Source organism: Aethalodelphis obliquidens, unplaced genomic scaffold (assembly GCF_003676395.1).
Source record: "Aethalodelphis obliquidens isolate GAN/ISIS:26980383/991018 unplaced genomic scaffold, ASM367639v1 scaffold7, whole genome shotgun sequence".
In the NCBI taxonomy this organism is placed as follows: domain Eukaryota; kingdom Metazoa; phylum Chordata; class Mammalia; order Artiodactyla; family Delphinidae; genus Aethalodelphis; species Aethalodelphis obliquidens.
The window spans coordinates 34782689-34807696 of NW_020837951.1; the positions used below are offsets into that span (position 1 = coordinate 34782689).

At 42.3% G+C, this 25008-nt stretch overlaps 3 protein-coding genes across 13 annotated transcripts in view; 1 reads left to right on the forward strand and 2 right to left on the reverse strand.

Moving 5' to 3' along the window:
- DCAF10 (DDB1 and CUL4 associated factor 10) overlaps positions 1-11741 on the reverse strand; it is a 53876-nt gene extending 42135 nt beyond the window's left edge. Inside the window, exons 1-5 of one of the 10 annotated variants that reach the window (XM_027105458.1) lie at positions 10065-11741; positions 9797-9895; positions 9557-9697; positions 3960-4045; positions 2638-2932 (exon numbers count right to left, since the gene is read on the reverse strand). In XM_027105458.1, coding sequence (XP_026961259.1) covers positions 9619-9697; positions 9797-9895; positions 10065-10615 — 729 coding nt within the window. In that variant the 5' untranslated portion in view covers positions 10616-11741 and the 3' untranslated portion in view covers positions 2638-2932; positions 3960-4045; positions 9557-9618. Of the gene's footprint in view, positions 1-2637; positions 4046-7198; positions 7415-7670; positions 7723-9051; positions 9219-9556; positions 9698-9796; positions 9896-10064 lie in introns of those variants that run through there. The other 9 variants (XM_027105457.1, XM_027105459.1, XM_027105456.1 and 6 more) reach the window with 9 other exon arrangements.
- Positions 11742-12858: 1117 nt separating this feature from the next.
- Positions 12859-18725, reverse strand: LOC113619938 (uncharacterized). The gene is made up of 3 exons (XM_027105472.1): positions 18362-18725; positions 17521-17634; positions 12859-13494 (listed from the first exon to the last, which is right to left on the reverse strand). The coding sequence occupies exons 1-3, from the start codon at positions 18599-18601 to the stop codon at positions 13201-13203; spliced, it is 648 nt and encodes a 215-aa protein (XP_026961273.1). The 5' UTR covers positions 18602-18725; the 3' UTR covers positions 12859-13200.
- A 1-nt stretch (position 18726) lies between these two features.
- EXOSC3 (exosome component 3) lies at positions 18727-24172 on the forward strand. Of its 2 annotated transcripts, XM_027105470.1 has the most exons (4): positions 18727-19077; positions 19825-19974; positions 22501-22652; positions 23727-24172. In XM_027105470.1, the coding sequence occupies exons 1-4, from the start codon at positions 18754-18756 to the stop codon at positions 23926-23928; spliced, it is 828 nt and encodes a 275-aa protein (XP_026961271.1). In that variant the 5' UTR covers positions 18727-18753; the 3' UTR covers positions 23929-24172. The 2 variants fall into 2 exon arrangements, with proteins under 2 accessions (XP_026961271.1, XP_026961272.1); XM_027105471.1 differs by lacking the exon at positions 19825-19974.
- Positions 24173-25008: the final 836 nt, after the last annotated feature.

Here is a 25008-nt window from a genome sequence, read left to right on the forward strand (position 1 = left end):
TATCTTACATTAGATATTTATGTTTTTCTCTAGCTTTTCTAATTATTCTCAGTTGGAGGGTTGGTCCAAACCAGTAGTAGATACTCCACTACTGGAAAGCTACAATCTCTACTTCTTGTATCAGAAAATATGTCCCCCTTTCATTCTGAATATTGTTTATTTGGGTATTCTCTTGATCAATCTAATGAGTGTTTTTCATTATTCTTTGTCTTTTTGAAGACACATTTTTCTGTTGAGTATTTCTACTTAATTTTTAGAATTTCACTAATTTTACTCTTTATTGCTGTATTTCTTTCCTTTTACTTTCTTCAGATTTACTTTACTACAACTTCACTATTTTTACTGTTTCTTGAGATGGACACTTAGCTAACTAATTTTCCTTGTCTTCCTTTTTAGTTTATTAAAGATTATAATTTTCCTACTGAGGATTTACTTATATCCCACAACTTTTGCAAGATGGTACTTTCATTATCATTTAGTTCTAAATATTTCTAATTTCCATTATCATTTCTACTTTGACTTATGAGTTATTTATAAATGTTTCTTAACTTGAAAATACATGAGGTTTTTCTAGTTTTCTTTTAGTTACTAATTTCTAGCAATCACATTATACTGAGAAACTACTTAATGATAATCTTTTGAAATATGTGGCCTTACAGGAGAGCAATTTTTAAATCATCCTTGTATGTTTGCAAAAAAAAAAAACCATGAGGCAGCTGTTACATACATATAGTCAAATGTGCTATTCAAAAAACTATTAAATATTCAATAGTAATATAAATTAACATGAATAAAAATTTTAAAACATTAAAAAATTAAACTAACCTACAGGTTATAAAAATGCTTGCCAAGTGGTATTAGTTCTAATTCAAATTGTTCATCAGATTATTCTAGTAATTCCCAATCATTTATTAATTTTTGGAAATTGTAGCCATAATCGTTTTTTTGACACAGATGCTTTTGTCTGAACCATGAACTGCCACAGGAAATTGCATAAAGCCCCTCCAAGAATTTCCATGTTAAACAGGTAGTCATTCATATAAAACACACTTATGGTTACCAAAGGGGAAAGGGAAGGAGGGAAGGATAAATAAGGAGTATGGGATTGACAGATACGAAAAACAGATAAGCAACAAGAATTTACTATATAGCACAGGGAATTATATTTAATATATTTTAACAACCTATAATGGAAAAAAATCTGAAAAAAATATAACTGAATCACTTTTCTGTACACCTGAAACTAACACAATATTGTAAATCAACTATACTTCAATTTTTAAAAATTCCTCATAAATAGGTAGTCATCAAGTAACCTGTAGACTTGATAAGTAAAAAAAAAAGTCACTCTTAATAGCAACAGAATTGTTCATGGGAGGTGAATTCTCTTTTCAGCTTTTGCTGCAGTTAACAGTAAGTATATTAAAAATTTTTTGGCCCTTATAATGCTTGCTGTTAATTTTTATATTCAATTACATTAATAACTAAGTCACAAAATAATTTATTGAGACATCATATTTAATTATATCAAACTTAATCCCTCAGCCCAAATGAGACATAATGTAATACAGCAGTTAACAGCATAAACCAGAATACAAATCTTTTGTTTTTCATGACCTTTCAGCTTCTCAGTTCTCTCAACTAAATGTTTCTGGTAAAGAGACTACTAATGTTGGCAGTCAAGTTCATTAATAGAGTGTTATTAATGTCCATGGTGGGCATGTATTCAGTGGCTTTTGGCAAACTTATCCCACTAAATAAATGTGAAATTCAGTAATGATAAAATTAGGGAAGTACATCCCAGGAGTCATTCATGCATAAACCATCCTCATAGACCTCATTCACCTGCCATGGATTATATCCTGCAATGGGTATGCACACTTTGCCAAGAGAATTAATGTTTGGATGGTGCCTGCAGTAGTGCCATTACTCTCATCAGACTGCTCTTTTCGTCTCTCTGGATCTCCCCAGAGGCTGCAGTTCCCACAAATGACCATGTGAGAATGACTGGGAAAGTGTGTGAGAAAGGCAGGCAGCCCCATACTAAGGGGAGCCAAATGGTCACTCAGCATTTGCCTATGGATTTTTTGTGTGTGTGGGAGGATACCTGGCATGGGGAGAAGAGCTTAGAGTGGATGCTAAAAGTCTCTAGTAAGATGTTTCTTGGCAGGTTGCTATGCCAGTTCTTAAATCTTTAGTTGCTATATAATGGGTTACTGAGAGATCCTATGGAAGGTGCTTAAGCACTAGGAAGGCACTCAGTGAGCTTGGGGCAGTAACTAACTACTCAACCACCATGGATATATATTAATATTTTAACAACTGGTACAGGTGAACCAATGTGTACTAGCTGAATATCAGGCCTGAATGCAGTATTCTATACATGCCCTTTAGAGCAAGATTTTAAGTGGTGCTGTTTCTGTCTTGTGTACCCTTACGTTTGTGTCTGCCTGCTTAACTGAGGTATGCTATAATGTGTATTAAGATCATCCCCGATGATGATAAATTTTTCTCTTTTCTCCTTGAAGTTATCAATTTTTGATGTATATAAATAAAAAACCCTCAATTTCAGAACTGTTTTATCTTCCAGGTGAATTGAGCTATTATCATTATGAAGTAAACTTCTAACTCTAGTAATTTTTTTTTTTTGCCTTAAAGCCTATTTTGTATATTAATATAGCTCACCAGCTTTCTTTTGTTTAGAATGTTTGATATGTCTTTCTCTATCCTTCTAGAATGTGTTTGATATATGCCTCTCTCTCCTATGTACAAGAAGTACTAGTACTTCTATATTATAATAAGTAATATTTGGATTTATTTTCAGCCATTCTTTGTGCTTTTTGTTATACCTTTTCTACTTTTTTCTCCTTTCCCTTTCTTGACTTCTTTTGGAATTTTTTCTTCTCATTCCAAAATTTTTTCTTCTACTAGTCTGGAAATAATATATTTACTTGTCTTTTGGTGGTACGCACACATTAAAGCCTAAAGTTAATATATCACAATTCTCCCTCAAAAAAAAGAAAAAAGGAATTTAGAGCATCTTTCATAATTTATGCTATTGTTGTCTACTATTTTAGCTACATCTTTGTTAATCCCAAAAGAGAAAATCAGATTTAATTTTACATACAAATTTTCCACTTCCTTTGTTCTTCATTCCTTCTAATATCTCTGACCTTACAGTTCTGATTGGGTGCATATGTATTTATTTCATCTTTGTTCTTGACAAGAACAAAGAACCTATCTTTGCTAGGTACAGACATCTAGATTGGCAGTTTTTTCCAGCATAGTAAAAAATAATCACGACTGTCCTCTAATTTACATGATTATTGATGACTAATTGGCTTTCACTCACATAGTTACTCCTTTGAAGGTTTTTTTCTCTAGCTTTTATGATTTTATATTTGTTGTCCTGCAGTTTCACTACATGGCTAGGGAGAATTCCTGCTTGGGGTGTGCTGGGCTTCTTAAATCGTGGTTTGGTACCTTTCTTCAATTCTGGAAATCTCTCAGCTATTATTGCTTCAAGTTTGTTTTACCCTATTATCTATCTCATTTTCTTTAGGAACTGACCAAGTACATGATATGCATTTTCTCTCTACGCTTCATGTCACTAAGCCTCCTTCATATTTTCAGTCTCTGTCTCTCTTGTCTGCATTTTGGATAACTTCTTCACTTCTATTTTCCAATACACTAATTTTCTCTACAGCAGTGCCTAATGTGTTCTCATAGAGTATAGCCTAAGAAAGTCCCATATTATCTAATCTATTAATATCATATTTCCTTTTTCAAAATGTCATTTTAGGAGTTGACAGATTTATATTGACAGTGTTGCTATTGCTTAAAACATTTTTGGAATTCTTTAGAAATTACCTTCTAGTCCATGTATCCTTTCTTTTTTTTTTTTTTTAAGTGCCAAATTCTAGTCTGGTCTCTATCAAATTCACAATTTTAATTCTTACCTTCTGTATCACCTCTTCTTTTTGTACTGAGAAGTCCTTGTGACAGTGGTTACGGTATCCAGTAAGCTGATTTAACTCATATATGACTGAAGGATATGAGAAATCATTTCATTTAACACAGTTTGAAATTTTATATAAAACCATTTTAAGTCCTATAAAAATCTGAGGTATATTAGTAGACGTAGTCAAAAGACTAAAAAATTAAAACACTGAACCATTTTCACCTACCACCTTGATATAAATGAAAAAGTATGGCAATGTGCAATATTGGCAAGGGTATGGGAAGACAAGTACTTTCATATGGGACTGACAGGAATAAGAATTGGTACAGTCTTCACAGAGGGCAGTTCAATAATAGGTATCCAGAATCTTCATAACCTTTGACTCATTCTAGGAACTTACCATAAGGGCATACATAAATCTAAAATATTTGTTTAGAGAGAGTTTATTTAAACTAATGAAAAATTTTAAATAATGTTGTAGAAATATATTCATTAACATAAATAATTTGTAATATATTATATGAAAAAAAGCAGGCTAAAAAATAGTTGATTCTATCTTTATGTTAAAATAAACATACACAGGGAGTTCCCTGACGGTCCAGTGGTTAGGACTTGGCACTTTCACTGCCATGGCCTGGGTTCAATCCCTGGTCAGGGAACTAAGATACCACAAGCTGCACAGCATGACCAAAAAAAAAAAAAAAAAAATTTTTTTTAATAAATAAAATAAATATATACAAGGAAAAAATTCCTTAGATAGCCATTCAATCTCTGGGATCATAAATGATATTTAGCTTCTTTTAGCTCATTTACTGCCTACGTTTTCTAAAGTACCTATTAATTGCATAATTACACATTATCAAATTATTTTAAGTACTAGAGTACCTAACCACCTTTTACAAAAATGTTACTATAGGAAAATGTAGCCCAGATTCAAACAAGAACTATCAGTAATATACTCCTCTTTCTAATAGCACTGGCAATGAGAATTCCTTCTTCATAACTCATTCTATCCCTCTCACCCTCTACCTAAAATCCCACCTCCAAAGAGTAGAAATAGCTACTTCTGAAGGCCGGAGGTTGGGAGGAGAGGAACTGGGATATGTTGAAGAAAGGAACTGAAGGGTTATGAGGAACAGACTCCTGGTATTTTGGGAGAAGCTTTAGGAATAGGGCTTGAGGAAGGAAGTGGGGAGAGGAGGTTCCATGGATAAACTTCAGCAAAACAGTTTCTCCCCTCACCAATTTTCTCTGTATTCAGGTGCACAGTCACTGTTACAAGTCAACTGCTATAGGGAGAAACCCCAGAGATCCCAGAACTGAGTCTGATTAAGAAAAAGCATTTGCAACAGTGAAAGGAAACAGGGTGTACTCGCTCAGTGATTCCAGATTCTGTTGCTTTGTTCCTTTGTTAGCACATTTTATGTCTTTCTTCAGCCCAATTTTTTACTTTGTTAACCTATCTTCTTTCAGCTTCTCTAGCATGATATGCTGCTCCTCCAACCACAGGTCCTTTGACATACCAGTTCCTCCACCTAAAGTATTTCTATGCCCTTCCAAACACTATCTTGACTAATTTATCTTCTACTCATTTTTCCAATCTAGGTCAAGTGTCACTTTCTCAGGGAAACCTTGAAAACTCTAGTCCACAACAGATTCTTTCAAGCCTGTATCACAATTTGTAAATATACATTAAGAAATTATTTAGTATGGTTATTAATGTCTAGTTGAACCAATACGTCCCAAGACCAATGAAAGCGGTGCCATTAGCTGGTTTGCTCACCACTGCCACCTCTGCCTTGGAGCACAGCAAGTGCTCAACAAATATTGGGTTGGCCAAAAGGTTGTTCAGCTTTTTCTGTAAAATGGCTCTAGTAGCACTTAGGTGTCTTTAACTTCATTCAAAACAATTTTGTTAGATTGTATGTGACAGCTGTCATATCAGTGTGCATTTTTAAAAAATTTATCAAAATTGATGAATTTTTGTGTAGCCATTTTATTATTGAAGATGGAAGAAAAAAAGCACATTTTTGTCATATGCTTTATTATTTCAAGAAAGGTAAAAACACAACTGAAATGCAAAAAAAGATTTGTGCAGTGTATGGAGAAGGCGCTGTGACTGATCAAACGTGTCAAAAGTGGTTTGCGAAGTTTCATGCTGGAGATTTCTTGTTGGACGATGTTCCATGGTTGGGTAGATCAGCTGAAGTTGATGGCGATCAAATTGAGACATTAATTGAGAACAGTCAACGTTATACCATGCGGGAGATAGCCGACATACTCAAAATATCCAAATCAAGCACTGAAAATCATTTACACCGGCTTGGTTATGTGAATCACTTTGATGTTTGGGTTCCACATAAGTTAAGCAAAAAAACCTTCTTCCCCGTATTTCTACATGCGATTCTCTACTTAAACGTAATGAAAACTTTTTTTTTTTTTTTTCGGTACGCGGGGCCTTTCACTGTTGGGGCCTCTCCTGTTGCGGAGCACAGGCTCCGGACGCGCAGGCTCAGGGGCCATGGCTCACGGGCCCAGCCGCTCCGCGGCATGTGGGATCTTCCCAGACCGGGGCACGAACCCGTGTCCCCTGCATCGGCAGGTGGACTCTCAACCACTAAGCCATCAGGGAAGCCCAGGAAAACGTTCCATTTTTAAAACAAACTGTGACGGGCAATGAAAAGTGGATACTGTACAATAATGTGGAACGGAAGAGATCGTGGGGCAAGTGAAATGAACCACCACCAACCACACCAAAGGCTGGTCTTCATCCGAAGAAGGTGATGTCGTGTATATGGTGGGATTGGAAGGGAGTCCTCTATTATGAGCTCCTTCCAAAAAAACCAAATGGTTAATTCCAACAAGTACTGCTCCCAGTTAGACCAACTGTAAGCATCACTCAATGAAAAGTGTCCAGAATTAGTCAACAGAAAATGCATAATCTTCCATCAGGATAACGCAAGACTGCATGTTTCTTTGATGGCCAGGCAAAAACTGTTAACAGCTTGGCTGGGAAGTTCTGATTCACCCGCCGTTTTCACCAGATATTGCACCTTCAGATTTCCATTTATTTAGGTCTTTACAAAATTCTCTTAATGGAAAAAATTTCAATTCCCTGGAAGACTGTAAAAGGCACCTGGAACAGTTCTTTGCTCAAAAAGATAAAAAGTTTTGGGAAGATGGAATTATGAAGTTGCCTGAAAAATGGCAGAAGATAGTGGAACAAAAGGATGACTATGTTGTTCAATAAAGATCTTGGTGAAAACAGAAGGCACTTTTTGGCCAACCCAATATTTGCTGAACGAGGGAGGGAATGAATGAATGAATGAATGAACAGCTAAGCAAATGACTAAGAATCCAGAGGCCTTGATGGGGTAAGAGTTGTATTATCTATGTCTGCTCATGGTGGAACCATGTGTAAATTTTTTCCTTTGATTGCTGTTGAACTTGTTCCTGTACTCACAAAACAAAGTTTAAAAAATATATATATCACTTTGAGCCTCCTGCTCCAGCTCCATGGCCCGGCCAGCTCCCTCCCCCCCCCCCCTCCCCCCAGATCCCCCCCCCCCCCCCCCCCCCCCCCCCCCCCCCACACACACACAGAGCAGCTGCAGGCAGCCGCTGACTTTCGAGGCTGAGTCATCACTACAGAGTGGGAAGGGCAGCAGGGGCAGAGAATCCAAACCTCAAAGGTGGTATCACAAAGTACCTTTTCTCCAAGTTGGGGGCTCAGAGAGGCACCATCATGAGCAACGTTACCACTGTGAAAGAAGGTTGGGTTCAGAAGAGGAGAGAATATATAAAAAACTGGAGGCCAAGATATTTCCTTTTGAAGACAGATGGCTCATTCATAGGATATAAAGAGAAACCCCAAGATGTGGATTTACCTTATCCCCTCAACAACTTTTCAGTAGCAAAATGCCAGTTAATGAAAACAGAACGACCAAAGCCAAACACATTTATTATCAGATGTCTCCAGTGGACCACTGTTAATAGAGAGAACATTTCATGTAGACACTCCAGAGGAAAGGGAAGAATGGACAGAAGCTATCCAAGCTGTGGCAGACAGACTCCAGAGGCAAGAAGAGGAGAGAATGAATTGTAGTCCAACTTCACAAATTGATAATATAGGAGAGGAAGAGATGGATGCTTCTACAACCCATCATAAAAGAAAGGCAGAAAACATCTTACTCCCCTCCTCAGCACAACATTTATATGTGTGGAAGAAATATGTTAACAACTGCCATTTGCAAAAACTGTTAGCCAATTATCTTATGATATGCTATTACATTGGTGTGGATGGTTTTTAATCAGGTGAATCTTAAACCTGTCATTGTTTAAGACCAAATAATTGAAACATCACTTTATTTCAGTGTTTCAGCAATTAGCACTGAATGTTGAAAGGGCTTGTTAGGAAGTTGTGATTGATGTGCCGTCATACTACTTTATATAATTTGCATTTTTCCCTTACTGTTTTAATACTATTTTAGAAACTTGGAAATAAAGTGTTTTCCCTAATGGTATGGTCCTTTTCTATTTACCATTCTATGTTCTCCTGAAAGCAGAAGCTGAAATGGCTCTGGTGTACTTCATGCTTGGTGCCCTAGCCTCACTAATGTCAGCAGGAAAGTGAACAATCTTGGAAGTTATAGCTTTTTATTTTGGTAGCTGCTTCTGAGCCAATGAGGGAAACAGATTTTTTCTTCCCTCAGTGCTCTAGAATAATAAGCGCCAATTTATATATTTATAAGAATTGTAAATTATGGTTTTCATTGCTACAGAAAATTGAAAAGCAACTCCCTATTGAAAAAGTGGTATTTTAAGATTAACGGTACAAGTATTCAAAATAGATGAACATGCCATATTTAATGTTAGAATATATTTGTTATAATAGATTTTAAATTAATCTTCAGGTAGGAAAATGCTAATTGTTAAGGTAATTATCCATGTAATTTGGTATTAGTACAGTGATTAAGAACTCTGGAGTTAGACTGCCTGAATTCAAATCCTCTTTTTCCTATGTGCTAACCATGTGAACTTGGTGAGCTTTACAGTTACAACTTAGATTCAGTTAATCATCCTTTCCTTACCTGAAATTTCTATTCTAATTAGAATAATATTCTATACTTGATCTTGGCCAAATTTCTGAGAACCCTGTATGTCTTCCTTGAAGACTAATCCTCTATTTGTTAGTTGAATTGTATCCCTCTTTTCTTTTGAGTCACCTTAACCACGCTCTGCCCTTGTTCCTCAGTTACTGCAAAGAGAAAAACACAATCTAGCTTTACCCACCTTCTCAGAGAGAAAAAAGCTTCTTGTGCTCGTGTATGTGCACATGTACACAATTTGAAATTTGACTGCGCTCATAAATTTAACGTCATATCCTGATTATTCTCACCCTTTGAGTAATAAACTACCTCGTTCAGTAAAAAAATATATATATACATACATATATCACTTTGAAAATTCTCCATAGCCCAAAGTAAACCGAGGCCAAACATGAAATTTTAGTCAGCCAGGAGAAAGGCTGGATACCCTTAACAGAAGAATGTAGTCTAGCGTGGAACTTCACAGATGTCCCACATCACAACATACCTCTCTGCAGTGTCTTAGTATCTTACTGGAGCAAAGGAACGACGGACCGCGCACTTGTCCCCTCAGGGCAAGTCAGCACAGGGAACAGGGAGTCTGCAGGCTCCGTACCCTTGACCAAGCTTAGGTGGGAAAAACACAAGCCTAGTGTGACAGGGAAAGAACGGGCATTTATTCAAAGTGTACTTATTGAGCATCTACGGTGTGCCAGCAAACCCTAGCTCTGGACTGGCTCTGACAGACCTGTCGGGGGGCTTTTGGCACTTCTCCTTCACAGAGCGCCGGTCCTGAAGGGGAGCAAACCAGTCCCGGGCTCGCCTACCTCCAAGGGCCGGACGGAGCCTGCAATAGCGACAGAGTGCTTCATAAAGAGCCAGGGGCACGAAGGCCGGCCGCCCCAAACGGACTCTCAAACCCCGGCCCGGGCCGAGCGAGCGGGCCCCGGGCAGCCGCCCACCGGCAGCCGCGCCACACGGAGACGGGTCCCCGCCCTCCGAGGGGCCAAGCTTACCCGTCGGGCGAGTACTCGAGGTTGAAGACGGCCCCATGGGTGCGGGTGCTGAGGTACACCGAGTCCGCGGGATGGATGGAACCATAGAGGTTAGTCATGGTGCGGAAATTGTCTCGTGCCGGATCCACGAACAGCCCGCGGCCCAGGCTGCGCTCTCTCAGCCACCCGAACAGCTGGGCGCCAGGGCCGCCCAGGCGGGCGCTGAGGCAGTGCCGGCCCCGGCTCCCGGCCCTGCAGTCAGGCCCAGGTTGCCGGCGCGGCGGGGAGGGCGGTGACTGCTCTTCCTGGGCGGAAGCGGCTGAGGGCTTTAGAGCTCCGGGCGGCCGGAGCTCCCCCGCGCGCCCAGCCTGGGGCTGCGAAGGGGCGCAGGGGTGGCGAGGGCTCCCGCAGGGCGACGGGGGAGGGGCTGCGTCAGCCCCCGGCTGTAGCGACGGGGGCGGAGAAGGGAGCGGCCCGGCAGCCGCAGCCTGTCTCGCGTGGGGTGCTGGCTCCTCAGCCCCGGCTCCGGCCGCCCTGTCCCCTCCGGGGCTACCGGGCCCGAAGGGAAACATGACCAACGCACCGACCCCCAGCTCCTGGCTGCTGCCCCGCCCGCCGACACCTCGGCGCTCCCGCCCCAGCCGCCACTTCCGGCGTACGTTGGCCTAACCCCACCGGCTGGGAAACCCGAGCCGCCTCTCGGCCATCATCCGCTGGGGACCAAGAAAGCAGGGACACCGCCCGACTGTGGGTACCGCGTCCCGGAGGGTTGGAGGTCTGGAGCGACTAGGTGCGTGGGCGCGCAACTGAGGATGCCCAGGGTCTGGGCTGCATGGAGTAACTTTAGCATCTGGGCACCGCTTGTGACATTATCAGTATGTGGTTGTCAGTGACCAGACTGTGTCCTTGGGGATGACAGGGCCTGACTAGTCAGTCCAAGAGGCTGGGTATGATTATGTACTGTTTACATAATCATCTCTACACTGAGACCAGCGAAGGTAAGAAATGACCATATTATGGGCTGCTCACGCATAGTAAGTAGCACGGTGTACTGCCTACACAGCCTGGGAATCTAGGGACTCGGGTTAACTTCTGCACTAAAAAGCCCTGGTTTGTACATTGCCTGGAAATGGGGCTTACTGGTGCGCTGGAGCTCTGCCCAACTCCCAGTTACTTGACCTACTAGGTCAAGACTTTATCAAGGCCAAAGCCTTCCTCTCTGCAGGAAGGAACATATATCCAGTCAGGAGTCACTGAGGGGAGCTGAAGACCTGAATCAATTCAGCCTTACAAGCAATAGAGCCCACCGTCAGTCCTGCTTACCTCTGCCAAGCAGGGCATAACAGATGCAAGGCCCTTCACCACTGCTGTTGAAGACAAATACATAGGACTTGTTTGCAGAAAAAGATTAACGAACTGGTGTGTTTCTTGGGGAGGGAAGGAGAGTCTTCAATGAAGGGAAGCCTGAGGTATAAGAAGAGGTAGGTATAAGAACTGACAACCCTTCTAGGCCTTGATCAAGACCTGAGTTATAGAAAGCTCCCATCTGGTGACTGTTTAGGATAGTCTAAAGATCTCAAAAGTAAAGGAATGAGACTCAGAGAGGGCTGAACATTCAGCAGTTCCTCCCACCAGCAAAGTTAGTAGTTATTCAACTCTTCTGTCCATGAGCTGACTGAAAAATGGCAAGAAGCAAGTGTCCAGTGTTCAGAGAAGATCAAGGCAGCCATTACTCTGGAGATATTCCCCATGTTAGGGGTAGAGTTCTGTTTTATAATTAACAAATAATGTCCCTTAGTGACCTACAACTTCTGGCTGCAACCGATACTTAATAAAGGCCCTCTACTTGATTCCCGAGTTATGGCCAATGGCTAAAATTATTTTGGTGTATAAAACCTTGACCATGATATATTCACCAATGTTATTAACTTTCTCAATAAGTAAAATAAAACTCAATATTTTTCCTTTTTTTTTTATGCCCCTGCCTCCTCCCCTCAAAAGTCAGTTTTAAAAGGTTACATATTCTAAGGTATTTAAGATATAGTTCCAACAGAATAACACAAGCTCTGCAACAAGAGTTGTGCTGTCTCAAGATAACCAGGTTTCACAGTTCAGGCAATTCAAAATTAACTATCGCCCTAAAACTGATTAAGAACTATTCCCTGGCAATTTAGAGAATCTAACGAAGTCAAATGGAAACAAAGACATTTTGTAGGTTTGCATGTACCTCTATCAGTTAGATAATGAAAATGTCTCCTGAAAAGTTAAGACAGCCACACACTTAAGGCAGTGGTGGTTGTAACATGCAGAACGAGTCGCTTAGTAATGTCAGGGTTGGTTTTTTCTTATACTTCTTAAAATATGAGAACCTTCTTGTTCCAAATAATTTTTACTAAACCCTAAAATAAGGATAAACTACATAAGGACTAAAATTCTATTGAGATGACCATGATTTAAATAAAAATCACTGGAGGTTAATGGAGAAGGCACTAAAAATAGAACAACTTGGTGCCTGCTTCTGTTTACCCACTGCCTTTCAGAGCCTTTATATACCATCATGTTAACACAGAATTGATTTCAAACCACAGTCTAGGGCTTCCCTGGTGGTGCAGTGGTTGAGAGTCCGCCTGCCAATGCAGGGGACACGGGTTCGTGCCCTGGTCCGGGAAGATCCCACATGCCGCGGAGCGGCTAGGCCCGTGAGCCGTAGCTGCTGAGCCTGCGCGTCCGGAACCTGTGCTCTGCAACGGGAGAGGCCACAACAGTGAGAGGCGCGCGAACTCCCCCCCAAAAAAAACAAAACACAGTCTATATAGACCAATTTCCATGTAACACTATTTTTAAAAGCTAAAATATGTTCAACTTCAATTGCTGAAATTCACAGATATCAGTTCATCAGAAATGCCTAAAGCATCCTCTGAACTCCTTTGTCCCTGATGCTCCTTTCACATCACAACAAAAGTAAAAAAGTAAAAGGTTTCCCCGAGGCCCAGATATCACATGTCCCTTAGGATCTATCTCATCAAGCAGGCAGGGAACAAATTTATTTACTTTCTTCCCTATCCATTGACTAAACATTTAAAAAAATTACTTCCCAACTGGTGTCTTATAATGCAATGTGCTGGAAATGTAAACACTGGCCTTTCTGTTCAGACATTTATACTTTGGGAGCAGCAGGTTCACTCCTGATGTCTTTGACATCATTGGTTCTGCCCATCAAATAGAATTCTTTGTTGGGAACAAGACTGACAAAATGAGCAAGGCAGTTGGACATGGCATAAAAAGCTGAAATTGCAGCTATATCCCAGGCATCTTCTTGGTTGAATCTGTGCACCTCGAGCTTTTTGAAATGGTCATCTGTTATGTCATCAACTCGGGAAATAGCAAGTGCAAATTCCAGCATTGCCTTTTCCCAGGCAGGGAGGTCAGACTTTCTCCAGTTCACACAGACCTGCAAGAAAACACACAGTTAGAAGCAGAATCTCTGTCCATCACAATACAGCCAATAAAACACAAGGCCTAACAAAATAAGCATTAATGAAAAAACCCAAGATTAGAGTAAAGAGGCAAAGTCAGGCCACAATAAACTTTCCAGACAGGTAAGTATCTTGGTCAAGTTCAATATAATGCAAACCTGGAACTCTAGCTCTGCTGGGAAATCTTCTTTGCTCACTCCAACTACTTCTTTCTCCTCTAAACACCCATTTCATCAGAAACCTCAGAAACAAGACTCAGAGACTCTTAATACATAAGGACCCCCAAATACCAACCTTTTTGTATGAGAAAAGTGAAGCTTAGATAATTATCCCTTTGTCCCCACTTAATCCTAAATGACACAATATTTGCAAAATTAATAGCTGATACTTAAGCAATGAATATGTGCTAAGCATGTACTCAATGCTTCATATTAACTGTCTCATGTAATTCTTATAAAAATCCTAGGAAGCAATGCTTTTTATCACTCCCCATTTTATTGGCAAAGAAACTGAAGCTCAGAGAGGTCACACACTTCCCCAAGGTCACACAGCTAGAGAGTGACAGAGCTGGGATATGAATCCAAGTGTATTTGATTCCAATGACTATACTAATAATCATTACCCTTGCTAAAGCAAAATACTGGAAACCATTAACCACCTAAAAATAGGAAGAATAGTCCAGCAAACAATAGTGTGACACTATATCCTATGGTCATTAGGGAGACAATGCTTGAGAGACTGATCCTGGATGAGCAAAGGTCTGGCGAGTAGGCAGAAGGATCTCAGCAGGGAAAAGGGGATGATGCATCTATCTCGTTTAGCTTCTGGCTGGCAACAAAAGGCCCTCAGGGAACAATTTTCAAGGTCTCCACTCAGGTGGGGTCAGGAGGGAAGGCTGGGGGATAGGAAGACTGAATCTGAAAGTGAAATTAAGAAAACACTCCCATTTACCATTGCAACAAAAAGAATAAAAAATCTAGGAATAGGGGCTTCCCTGGTGGCGCAGTGGTTGAGAGTCCTCCTGCCGATGCAAGGGACACGGGTTTGTGCCCCGGTCCGGGAGGATCCCACATGCCACGGAGCGGCTGGGCCTGTGAGCCATGGCCACTGAGCCTGCGCGTCCGGAGCCTGTGCTCCGCAACGGGAGAGGCCACAACAGTGAGAGGCCCGTGTACCGCCAAAAAAAAAAAAAAAAGTATGAAATTAGAACACTCCCTAACACCATACACAAAAATAAACTCAAAATGGGTTAAAGACCTAAATATAAGGCCAGAAACTATCAAACTCTTAGAGGAAAACATAGGCAGAACACTCTATGACATAAATCACAGCAAGATCCTTTTTGACCCACCTCCTAGAGAAATGGAAATAAAAACAAAAATAAACAAATGGGACTTAATGAAACTTAAAAGCTTTTGCACAGCAAAGGAAACCATAAACAAGACCAAAAGACAACCCTCAGAATGGGAGAAAATATTTGCAAATGAAGCAACTGACAAAGGATTAATCTCCAACATTTACAAGCAGCTCATGCAGCTCAATACCAAAAAAACAAACAACCCAATCCAAAAATGGGCAGAAGACCTAAACAGACATTGCTCCAAAGAAGCTATACAGATTGCCAACAAACATGTTGAAAGAATGCTCAAAGAATGATGTTGAAAGAATGCTCAACATCATTAATCATTAGAGAAATGCAAATCAAAACGACAATGAGATATCATCTCACCAGTCATCAAAAAATCTAGAAACAATAAATGCTGGAGAGGGTGTGGAGAAAAGGGAACCCTCTTGCACTGTTGGTGGGAATGTAAATTGATACAGCCACTATGGAGAACAGTATGGAGGTTCCTTCAAAAACTTCAAATAGAACTACCATATGGCCCAGCAATCCCACTACTGGGTATATACTCTGAGAAAACCATAATTCAAAAAGAGTCAGATGTGGCACATATATACAATGGAATATTACTCAGCCATAAGAAGAAACGAAATTGAGTTATTTGTAGTGAGGTGGATGGACCTACAGTCTGTCATACAGAGTGGAGTAAGTCAGAAAGGGAAAAACAAATACTGTATGCTAACACATATATATGGAACCTAAGAAAAAAAAAGGTCATGAAGAACCTAGGGGCAAGACAGGAATAAAGACATAGATCTACTAGAGAATGGACTTGAGGATATAGGGAGGGGGAAGGGTAAGCTGTGACAAAGTGAGAGAGTGGCATGGACTTATATATACTACCAAACGTAAAATAGATAGCTAGTGGGAAGCAGCCGCATAGCACAGGGAGATCAGCTTGGTGCTTTGTGACCACCTAGAGGGGTGGGATAGGGAGCGTGGGAGGGAGGGAGACGGAAGAGGTAAGAGATATGGGAACATATGTATATATATAACTGATTCACTTTGTTATAAAGCAGAAACTAACACACCATTGTAAAGCAATTATACTCCAATAAAGATGTTAACAAAAAAAAAATAAAAAGAAGCCACCGCAATGAGAAGCCTACGCACCACAACAAAGAGTAACCCTCGCTCACCGCAACTAGAGAAAGCCTGGGCGCAGCAACGAAGACCCAACACAGCCAAAAATAAATAGATAAATAAATAAATTTACAACAGGAAAATCAGCATGCAGTTCATTTGTAATTTTTAGAATCCAGTGAACTAAAAAAATTTAAAGATTCATTCAAATACTACTTCCTTCAGGACACCTATCTTGACTCCTACCTTCCTCCCACAGAGGCAATCATTTCATCCTTTGTATTCTCAGGGCTGACACCCTAATCAGGTTGTTACAGACACCGTAACCCTTGGTATTTTCACGTGGTGACAGTGAACTCCCCCAGGGCATGGAAGGTGCTTCAGCTGAATTTCTGGCTCAGAGCAAAAGCTCAATTAGTCTTGTTGATAGAAAGTTACAGACTCCACCTGTCAACAAAGAAAAGGAACCAAGAGATACCACTTTTCCAACTTCTCAAGTAGCACAGATTTCTAAAAAGGAAGTGTTGGGAAAGAGTCCAGAAGGCCGTGGTCTGGCCCAACCTCTCCGAAGGGCAACTCGGTCATTTCCCCGAGGGAAATACTGAGAAATGGTAAGGTGTATCCCAGAGGCAGTCGAGGGCAGCACCGCCCCTGCTGCACTGGCTCCAGGCCGTCAAGCCCCCCAAACAAGAAGCGGTCCTAATCCACCCAGGCGGATCTGCTGGGAAGACCCCACGCTCTGGCCGAAAGCAAGACGCGGCCTCGACGCTGGAAAGCGCGCCGCCGACTGCACTGGCCCGGGCCTCATCTGCATTTCCCAGTCGCAGCGGCCACTTTCACACCAAGAAAAGGCTGCACACGCCGTTCCGAAACGCGAACTTCGCAACCGCTGCCCAATTGGACCCCAACACCGCACTGGCGTGCTGCCTTAGTCTGGGTCCGCGGCTCGGAGACTGTCTCCGCACACTTGCTTGCGGTCTTGGCTTCCAGCCACTTGCACGTGGACGGACCTCTGCATCCCCAGGCCTGCCCGCCACCCCGGCCTCGGCCATGCGCGGTCACTCACCATCGGCCGCACGACGCCAAGGCGGCAAAGCACTGACACAGCGGCACGCGGCGTGAAGGCCAGGTGCCCTTCCCACGTGCCCAGCCCTCTGGGCCCGACGTGCAGGGCACCGCCTGCGAGATGCTTTCAACCTAACCCCTCCAGGCCTGAGCTTCAGGTCTCAGGTGACTACTCTTCTCCAGGCCTCTGATTTCATCTGTGGACTTGGGAATGAGCCAGACGGATGCCCACGTGCTTCCCACACAGAAGTGCCCTTGATATGCCTCCTCAGCCAGGTTTGGGCCGAGTTTCTGACAGAGACTCCTCTATTGATGTGGGGGTGCCTGAGGGACAATCCAGGGACCATTTCCTGACCTCTCACTCTGTCTGGCCCAGACCCGACGTCATTGAGTACTATACAGGCATGGCCTTGGGTCAGCCGCGATCAAGGTAGTCGTGGTCACCGAATACCTGCTGGATCCAGACCCTCTGGAACTGGGTTGGAGTGGGGAGGAGAGAAAAAGAATCTGTGCCATTCCTTCTGCAAAAGGTAACCGACCAAGAACAGCTCCTGTGATAATCTGACTGCAAAACAACAAAAGTTACACTTCAGTTGGCCTCTATTATCTTATTCAGTTGGCTCAGCAGCATCTTACAGAATTTCAACGGTATGTTAGAGATCATCTGTCTTAAACATCCTAAAACTCTAAAAATTAAGGTTGGAAGCAGATACCTCAGAGATGGGCAGAAGAAATGGAGGACAGCTAAAAGCCATCGGTCAGAGCCAAGCCTTTCCAGTCCCCAGGAGCTCTGACTCCTACTGGATTATCTGACCGAGTGCTAATTGGAGGTGCCAGTTGACAGATGAAACTGTGATTTCAAGTGAGAGCCCTGAAAGTCAGAAGGGCAGACCTGACATGCTATTGATTTGCAATTCAGCTGCTTCTCACATAGGCAACTAAAGCGTGCTCCAGCGACAGCAGCAGCAAGGATTTAAGTGCAGTTACTGATTTTTCCCAGGCCATGTAGGGGCAGCTCAATTATGTGGAAATATGCATGTGATATGTATATATTTGCGGGGGAAAAAAAAAGCCTAGGGAGAGAGGCACACCAAAATGTTAACATTCATTCATTCACCAGGTATTATCTATTTCGTGCCAGAACCTGCGCTACCAAGAATGAGAACTAGCTGACAGCCTAGCAAGGGAGACAAACGGGGCTGCAAGACTAACACGTTTCATTTTCTTCTGATTCTTCCCTGTGTCTTCCACAATGTGGATAGATACAAGTTTCCCACTGAAAAAGAAAATACTTTTCCTGGCAAAAGGTCAGCAGTCCTTCTGAGGCCGGAGTCAGAAGAGAGAGCCAACTCCTGAAGGCCCTCTGCTAACTTCCCAAGGTTCCCACGGAAAGAAAGGTGGCGGCGTCTTGTATCCCACTCTGCAATCCGAGACACTGGAAGTGGGTGCTCCGCGACTGACTCAAGCTGCGCGTTTCTGCTGCGGACCTGCAGACAGACTGCAGGACAGGCGGGGGCTAGAGACACAATCATAGCCACCTTGAGGGAACCCGCCGGCCCAGGACTAACCGGCTTCACAACAGGTTCAAGTCCCACAGGCCTGTGCTGCCGGAAACGGAAAGCCTGGGGCGGGCTGGCGATTGGACGCTGAGCTGGAAACCGGAAACTGTGTGGTGACGCCCGCTATGGCCGAGGCGGCGGCTGTTGTTGCGGAATCCCTGGCGGGCTACAGGGCTCGGGCGGCACGTGCGGTGCTAGAGCAGGTGGTGCTCCCGGGTGAGGAGCTGCTGCTCCCTGGACAGGAGGACGGAGAAGGCCCAGGAAGTGCAGGGGAGCGATCGCTGCGCCTGAACGCCGGGGCGCGCTCCCGGGGGCGCGTGGTGTGCGGCCCGGGCTTGCGGCGCTGCGGCGACCGGCTGCTGGTCACTAAGTGCGGCCGCCTCCGTCACAAGGAGCCCGGCAGTGGCAACGGCGGTGGCGTTTACTGGGTGGACTCGCAGCAGAAGCGGGTGAGCTGCGACTCCAGAGGGGTTGTACGGCCGGGAGAGGGCTGGGAATACTCTTCGGAAGAAGCACGGAAGGGGCCCTGGAGCCCTCTTCTGTTAAGGCTAGCCAAGAGCCACCGTAGTCCTGTGCTTACCTCTGCACCTCCTTTAGAGGGACCGTGAACAACTGGAACGTGGCCCGAGACGGGCGACCAGGAGAGAAAGGAGTCTGGGAATCTTGGCATGTAAGGGGATAAGGGCTGTGAGACATGGTTATTGTCTTCAAAACCCCATAGGTCAGGGAGCAGAAGACTTGTCTTTCGGGGTCCCAAAGAGCCAGGCTTAATGAATAGATGTCACAGGGAGCTCAGTTTCTCTTAGAATAAATAAGAACTCTCACATAGGAAAAAATTGTCTGACAATGGAATGGCCTTCCTTGGTTGTAAGGACCCCTGTGTCACTGTACTCATATGCAAACAGAAGCTAGAGAGTTTCTGATAAGAATATAGAAGAGGTAGGTGATAGTGACGTAAATGAACAGACTGTTAGAAGCTGGAAACCCGAGAGTTTATCATGTGATTGTTTTTCTTTTACTGAAAGTGACATAATAAAGTTTGTTGTAAGATTTTTATCGATTTGTAAACATGGATTTCAAAGTATTTTCTAAATATTTACAATGACAAACATAAAGTAACCACTAAGGACTTGCTGAAGATGTCTTAAAAATGATTGTCATTTGTGGTTGTGCTCTCATTCTGTTTTCTTTTGTAGTATGTCCCAGTGAAAGGAGACCATGTGATCGGCATAGTGACAGCTAAGTCTGGAGATATATTCAAAGTGGATGTTGGAGGGAGTGAGCCAGCTTCTTTGTCTTACTTGTCATTTGAAGGTGCAACTAAAAGAAACAGACCAAATGTGCAGGTAATGACAGGACCTTTGGTTTCAAAAGTAAAAGAAATATCCGTTCCCTAAACACTCAAATATCCAGAAGGCTACCGGAATGATCCTGTTTCCCTAGTTGTATAGGATGATCTTGGAGGATCTGTGTAATCACCCCAGGCTTCAAGAGTTCCTTCAGATGCTCCAGCTCTGGGACCGGAACCACATACTTATTTTACATTTGCTATGTTGTTGGATGTTTTCATCTCTACTGAGTTGGAAGGTTATATGTGTTCTCTCTGTTATTTGTTATGTCCATATACACCAGACAAGGAAGTAAGCCATAGGCTCAGAGAGGAAGGAGAGAAGAGTGGTGGAAATTGCCATATCAGCCATCCATCTATCTTGGATGTGGGTCCCAGGACTGGCATTTCACAGCTTCAGTCACATCACTGTTTCCCAACAATCCCTTTTTGCAGCCGACAGAGGAGCAGTCTTGTTACCTCAAGTTTTCAATTTGGGCTTTTCAGGTAGCATGGCCATACTCTTCCTGTCCATCCAAGCAAGCCAGAAATTTGGTGGTTTCTTTGCCCTTTCTCACTCACCTCTCTTGTGTCTTTAGTTGCTTTATCTTATTGATCCTTTTTGAGTCTCTCTGATCTTCCATGAACACCCCTTTATTTCCACTTTGCAAGTTCAGGCCTTAGCTATCCCTTGATTGGATTTAGTCACTGACCTCCTTAGTAAAGCCTGCCTGTACACTTTTGCCCCTCCTTTTAAGAGCTGACAGCACACCCCTTTCTCAAAAAAAAAAAAAAAAAAAGTTCTTCAAAGCCTACATGTTTCCTTGGTATTATGCTCCAGAGGTCTTCCCTCATCCGTAATTATATCCTCCATGTGGCCCTGCCTGAACCACACCAAACTATTTAAGAGCACTACTGAATTCATAATTTCCTGCCCTTGTACCTTTGCTCATGCTGTTCCCTCTGCTTGGATTACTCTTTCCCCTTCTTAGCCAGTGGAATACATGCTTATCTTTCAAGACCCAGGCTGAGCACCACCACCTCCATAGAAACATCCCTAATTTTCAGTCACTTTTCTTATTTACTAGATTCAGCCTTGAATGAAGTTTGTTGTTTATATGTATATCCCAACTGCCCTCCGAAACCAAATGCTTCTAAAGGCAGAAAATGTTTTGTTCCTCTAGTTCCTTGAGGAACTAACAATACTAGGTACTTAACAGAACAAGTTTACTCTCCCATTTCCTTAGTTTTGTCATTTTGAAGTTCAACTCTTTGAGGTTTTTAAAATAAAATTTTTTTTAAAAATTTGTTTATATTTATTTTTGGCTACGTTGGGTCTTCGTTGACGCTTGCGGGCTTTCTAGTTGTGGCGAGCGGGGGTTACTCTTCGTTGCGGTGTGCAGGCTTCTCATTGCAGTGGCTTCTCTTGTTGCAGAGCACGGGCTCTAGGCGTGCGGGCTTCAGTAGTTGTGGCTTGCAGGCTGTAGAGCACAGGCTCAGTAGTTGTGGCGCATGGGCTTAGTTGCTCCGTGGCATGTGGGATCTTCCCGGACCAGGGCTCGAACCCATGTCCCCTGCATTGGCAGGTGGATTCTTAACCACTGTGCCACCAGGGAAGCCCCTAAAGTAAATCTTGCATGGAGAAATGTCACTGAATTACCAGTGTTCCATTTTGCTTGGAATAATTTGCATGCCAGGGGTTTCTGTAATTCTTTAAAGCAGTGCTGTGTAATAGAATTTTTTGTGATGATGCTAATGTTTTACATATGCACTGACTATTATGGTAGCCATTAGCCACACATGGCTGCTGAGCATTTGAAATGTGGCTAATGCAACTGAGAAACTGAATTTTAAATATATAGTTTTAATTAATTTAAATGTAAGTTTACATAACTACATGTGGGTAGTGGCTACTGTATTTTACAGTGTAACCCCAGAGGGTATTCTCTGGCTTTTTTTTTTTAAATCAATTATTTATTCGTTTATTTATTTTTGGTTGCATTGGGTCTTCGTTGCTGTGCGTGGGCTTTCTCTAGTTGCGGCAAGCGGGGGCTACTCTTCGTTGCGCTTTGTGGGCTTCTCATTGCGGTGGCTTCTCTTGTTAAGGAGCACGGGCTCTAGGCTCGCGGGCTTCAATAGTTGTGGCGCAGGGGCTCTAGAGCGCAGGCTCAGTAGTTGTAGCACCTGGGCTTAGTTGCTCTGCAGCATGTGGGATCTTCCTGGCCCAGGGCTCGAACCCACGTCCCCTGCATTGGCAGGTGGATTCTTAACCACTGTGCCACCAGGGAAGTCCTATTCTCTGGCTTTGAGATAGCTCCCAGTCTGGGGATTTTTCTGGTGGGGGAAAGGTAGGGGTATGTGCGTTAATTTTGCCTTCTTTTAAGGCACAACTCCAGAGTGACTGTGAGAATCCTGGAGTGTAGTCAGTCATTTAGCCACAGAACTGCAGGTGGCTGGCATTGCTACCTATGGAAAAGAACCAACAGCAGCACCTATAGCATGGTTTGTTGAGAGGAAATGAACTGTTTTTTAATTATCATTGTAGGTTGGAGATCTCATCTATGGCCAGTTTGTGGTTGCTAATAAAGATATGGAACCAGAGATGGTCTGTATTGACAGCTGTGGACGAGCCAATGGAATGGGTGTGATTGGACAGGATGGTCTGCTTTTTAAAGTGACTTTGGGCTTAATTAGAAGGTAAGTCCTGATGCCTTCTGGCTTGCCTGTTGTCTTTTATATTATACCTTCTTAGAAAGCTGACTTATCTGTGGGATTTAGGTTCTTCATAACAATGGCTATAGCTCCTCAGTTAAAAATCAGTATCCATTTTAGCACAGTTGTAAACTCATGCATTTAGTCCCATCCTCTCAATGTGAATACATCAAATTCGGATGTATTTGGCGTTATAGTTTGTGTTGATATGGAGTCTGGATTTCTCTGCTGGAAGGTTGGTTGTTCCTTATAGCTGATATACTCAGACCAAATGGGAAAACTGGCCTTCCCCCACTTCTTAGTCACTTGTATACAGGTGCAATTTACTATTGTACAATATCATCAAATTTCTCTTATAATGGAAGCCAAATGAAGCTAGGCTGACATGATCCTCAAGCTTATACAGACATTCACAGAAAGCTCCTTCTTTTCTGTCCTGGTAGATTTAGTAGTTCCCAGAAGCAGATTCTTTGTTAAGTTTAGACCTTTACCTACCCAAAGCTATGCCCTATTAAAGGGCTTTACTCCTAGAGCCACTGAGGTTCTTGCATATCTTGCATATCTCTTTGCTACTTATTCTGCAGATCTGCAGAATTAGTTCAAGAGATTAAAGAAGTATGTTATTAACCAAGCAGCACCTTTATGTTTTGAAAGAGTCAACACTCCTCTCCAAGTATTGAATTTAATACCAAGGAATAACTTACATGGTCAGGAAAATAAGGTTAAAGTGTTCTCTTAGCACCATAGACAGTAAAAAAGCTACAGTTTGAAAGTCAAGAATTAAGGTGCTCTGACAATGTGGAGGAAGAACTTTATCCATTTTTTGTAAAGTTGGTGACATAGGGAGTTTGATTTCTTTGGAGAGGATAGTCCACCGTTGTGACCTGTGGTAAGCTTCTTGGAAGAAAGAGGGCAAATGTTGTCATGTGCCTTGTTCTTGGGATGATGTTGGTGGAGCTCTGAATAACTGTGGAGAACTGCTCAGAAAAGGAGACTTCTAAAGGAAAGTGAGGTCACACCCTGCCACTTTATTTTCATTTTCTTTCTCTTCCTCACCAGGCTGCTAGCTCCAGACTGTGAAATCCTACAAGAAGTGGGAAAACTCTACCCACTGGAGATAGTATTTGGAATGAATGGAAGAATATGGGTTAAGGCAAAAACCATTCAGCAGACTTTGATTTTGGCAAACGTTTTAGAAGCCTGTGAACACATGACAGCAGATCAAAGAAAACAGATCTTCTCCAGATTGGCAGAAAGTTGATCTATGTGGGCTTTTTTATGGGTCAGTTGAGCCAAGAGACTCTGGGTTTCCCTGGGGGGAATGTTTCTCAGGTGAACGTCTCCTCATTAAATCTTCAGAAGACAAGATGTCTTATTAGAGTCCTAAATAAAATATTTTTATTAAAAAGTTACTGGCTGCCACTCATGTTCTTGTGGGTGAGACAAATCATTATAAAGTAATGATGTAGTTTTTTGTTTTTTACAATAAAGTTTACGAAAAGTTACTATTATGGTTTATTTGATGTTAACTCCCTTAGTGTTGCTAGAGTGCAGCTTCTATAATAAACTGCAAGTGAGCATTAAAATAAGTTATTTTCTGATGATAGTAAAACATGTTCACCAAAGAAAATGTAGACTACGTAGAAAATATAAAGCAAACAAAAACCACCTGTAATCCTATTGTTTAATGGGTGAGTATGTAACAGCTAACAATTATCGTGTGCTTACCACGTATCAAGTATTGTTCCAAAAGTGTTCTGCATGGATTAAATCATTTAGTCTTAGTAACTGCAAAGACACTTAACCTCCCAGTTGAAGAAACCGAGGCACAGACTTTAACTTGGCCTACATTCTCAACTATTTGTGAATGTATATTTTTCAAATTAGAACTACAGGATTACTTTATATGCTACTTTGTTATATACTTTGATTCAAACAACATTTAATATATTTCTTTCATGATTGCTATTAAAAATTCAATAGTTGTATAATATTTCATTTTCATGTTATAGGATATTTTGGACATGTCTAGTTTTTTGTTGTTCTGTAGATAATACAATGATTAGGATCTCTGATTCCAAGTCTAGCCAAATCTTAACTTTGTTAGGATCATTTCCAGGAAGCCAAACAAAAAACTACCTGCCTGGGTTTTGAAAAAATAGTAGAGGTTTGTGATGGAGAGGAAATTTGCATTTTAAGCAAAGCCTTTAAAGGTGAAAATGAAGCCTGACAGATGATCCAGGTCAGTGGTTCTGGGGTCAGAGACCTCCCTGATAATATATATAAGAGTTACAGACCCTGAAGCCTATCTATAGGAGGTCCCTTTTGGATGACAGAGATT

What these genes read in the sequence shown, in the direction of transcription:
- LOC113619938 (XM_027105472.1), bottom strand. Translation starts at nt 18,601, where the DNA reads ATGATTGTGTCTCTAGCCCCCGCCTGTCCTGCAGTCTGTCTGCAGGTC. An exon ending in CTGACCTTTTGCCAGGAAAA is followed by an intron (nt 17,635 to 18,361) that starts GTATTTTCTTTT and finishes GTTGTTTTGCAG; the next exon opens with TCAGATTATCACAGGAGCTG. An exon ending in AGAGGGTCTGGATCCAGCAG is followed by an intron (nt 13,495 to 17,520) that starts GTATTCGGTGAC and finishes GTTTTCTTGCAG; the next exon opens with GTCTGTGTGAACTGGAGAAA.
- EXOSC3 (XM_027105470.1), top strand. Translation starts at nt 18,754, where the DNA reads ATGGCCGAGGCGGCGGCTGTTGTTGCGGAATCCCTGGCGGGCTACAGG. An exon ending in TGGACTCGCAGCAGAAGCGG is followed by an intron (nt 19,078 to 19,824) that starts GTGAGCTGCGAC and finishes TTTCTTTTGTAG; the next exon opens with TATGTCCCAGTGAAAGGAGA. An exon ending in GAAACAGACCAAATGTGCAG is followed by an intron (nt 19,975 to 22,500) that starts GTAATGACAGGA and finishes TTATCATTGTAG; the next exon opens with GTTGGAGATCTCATCTATGG.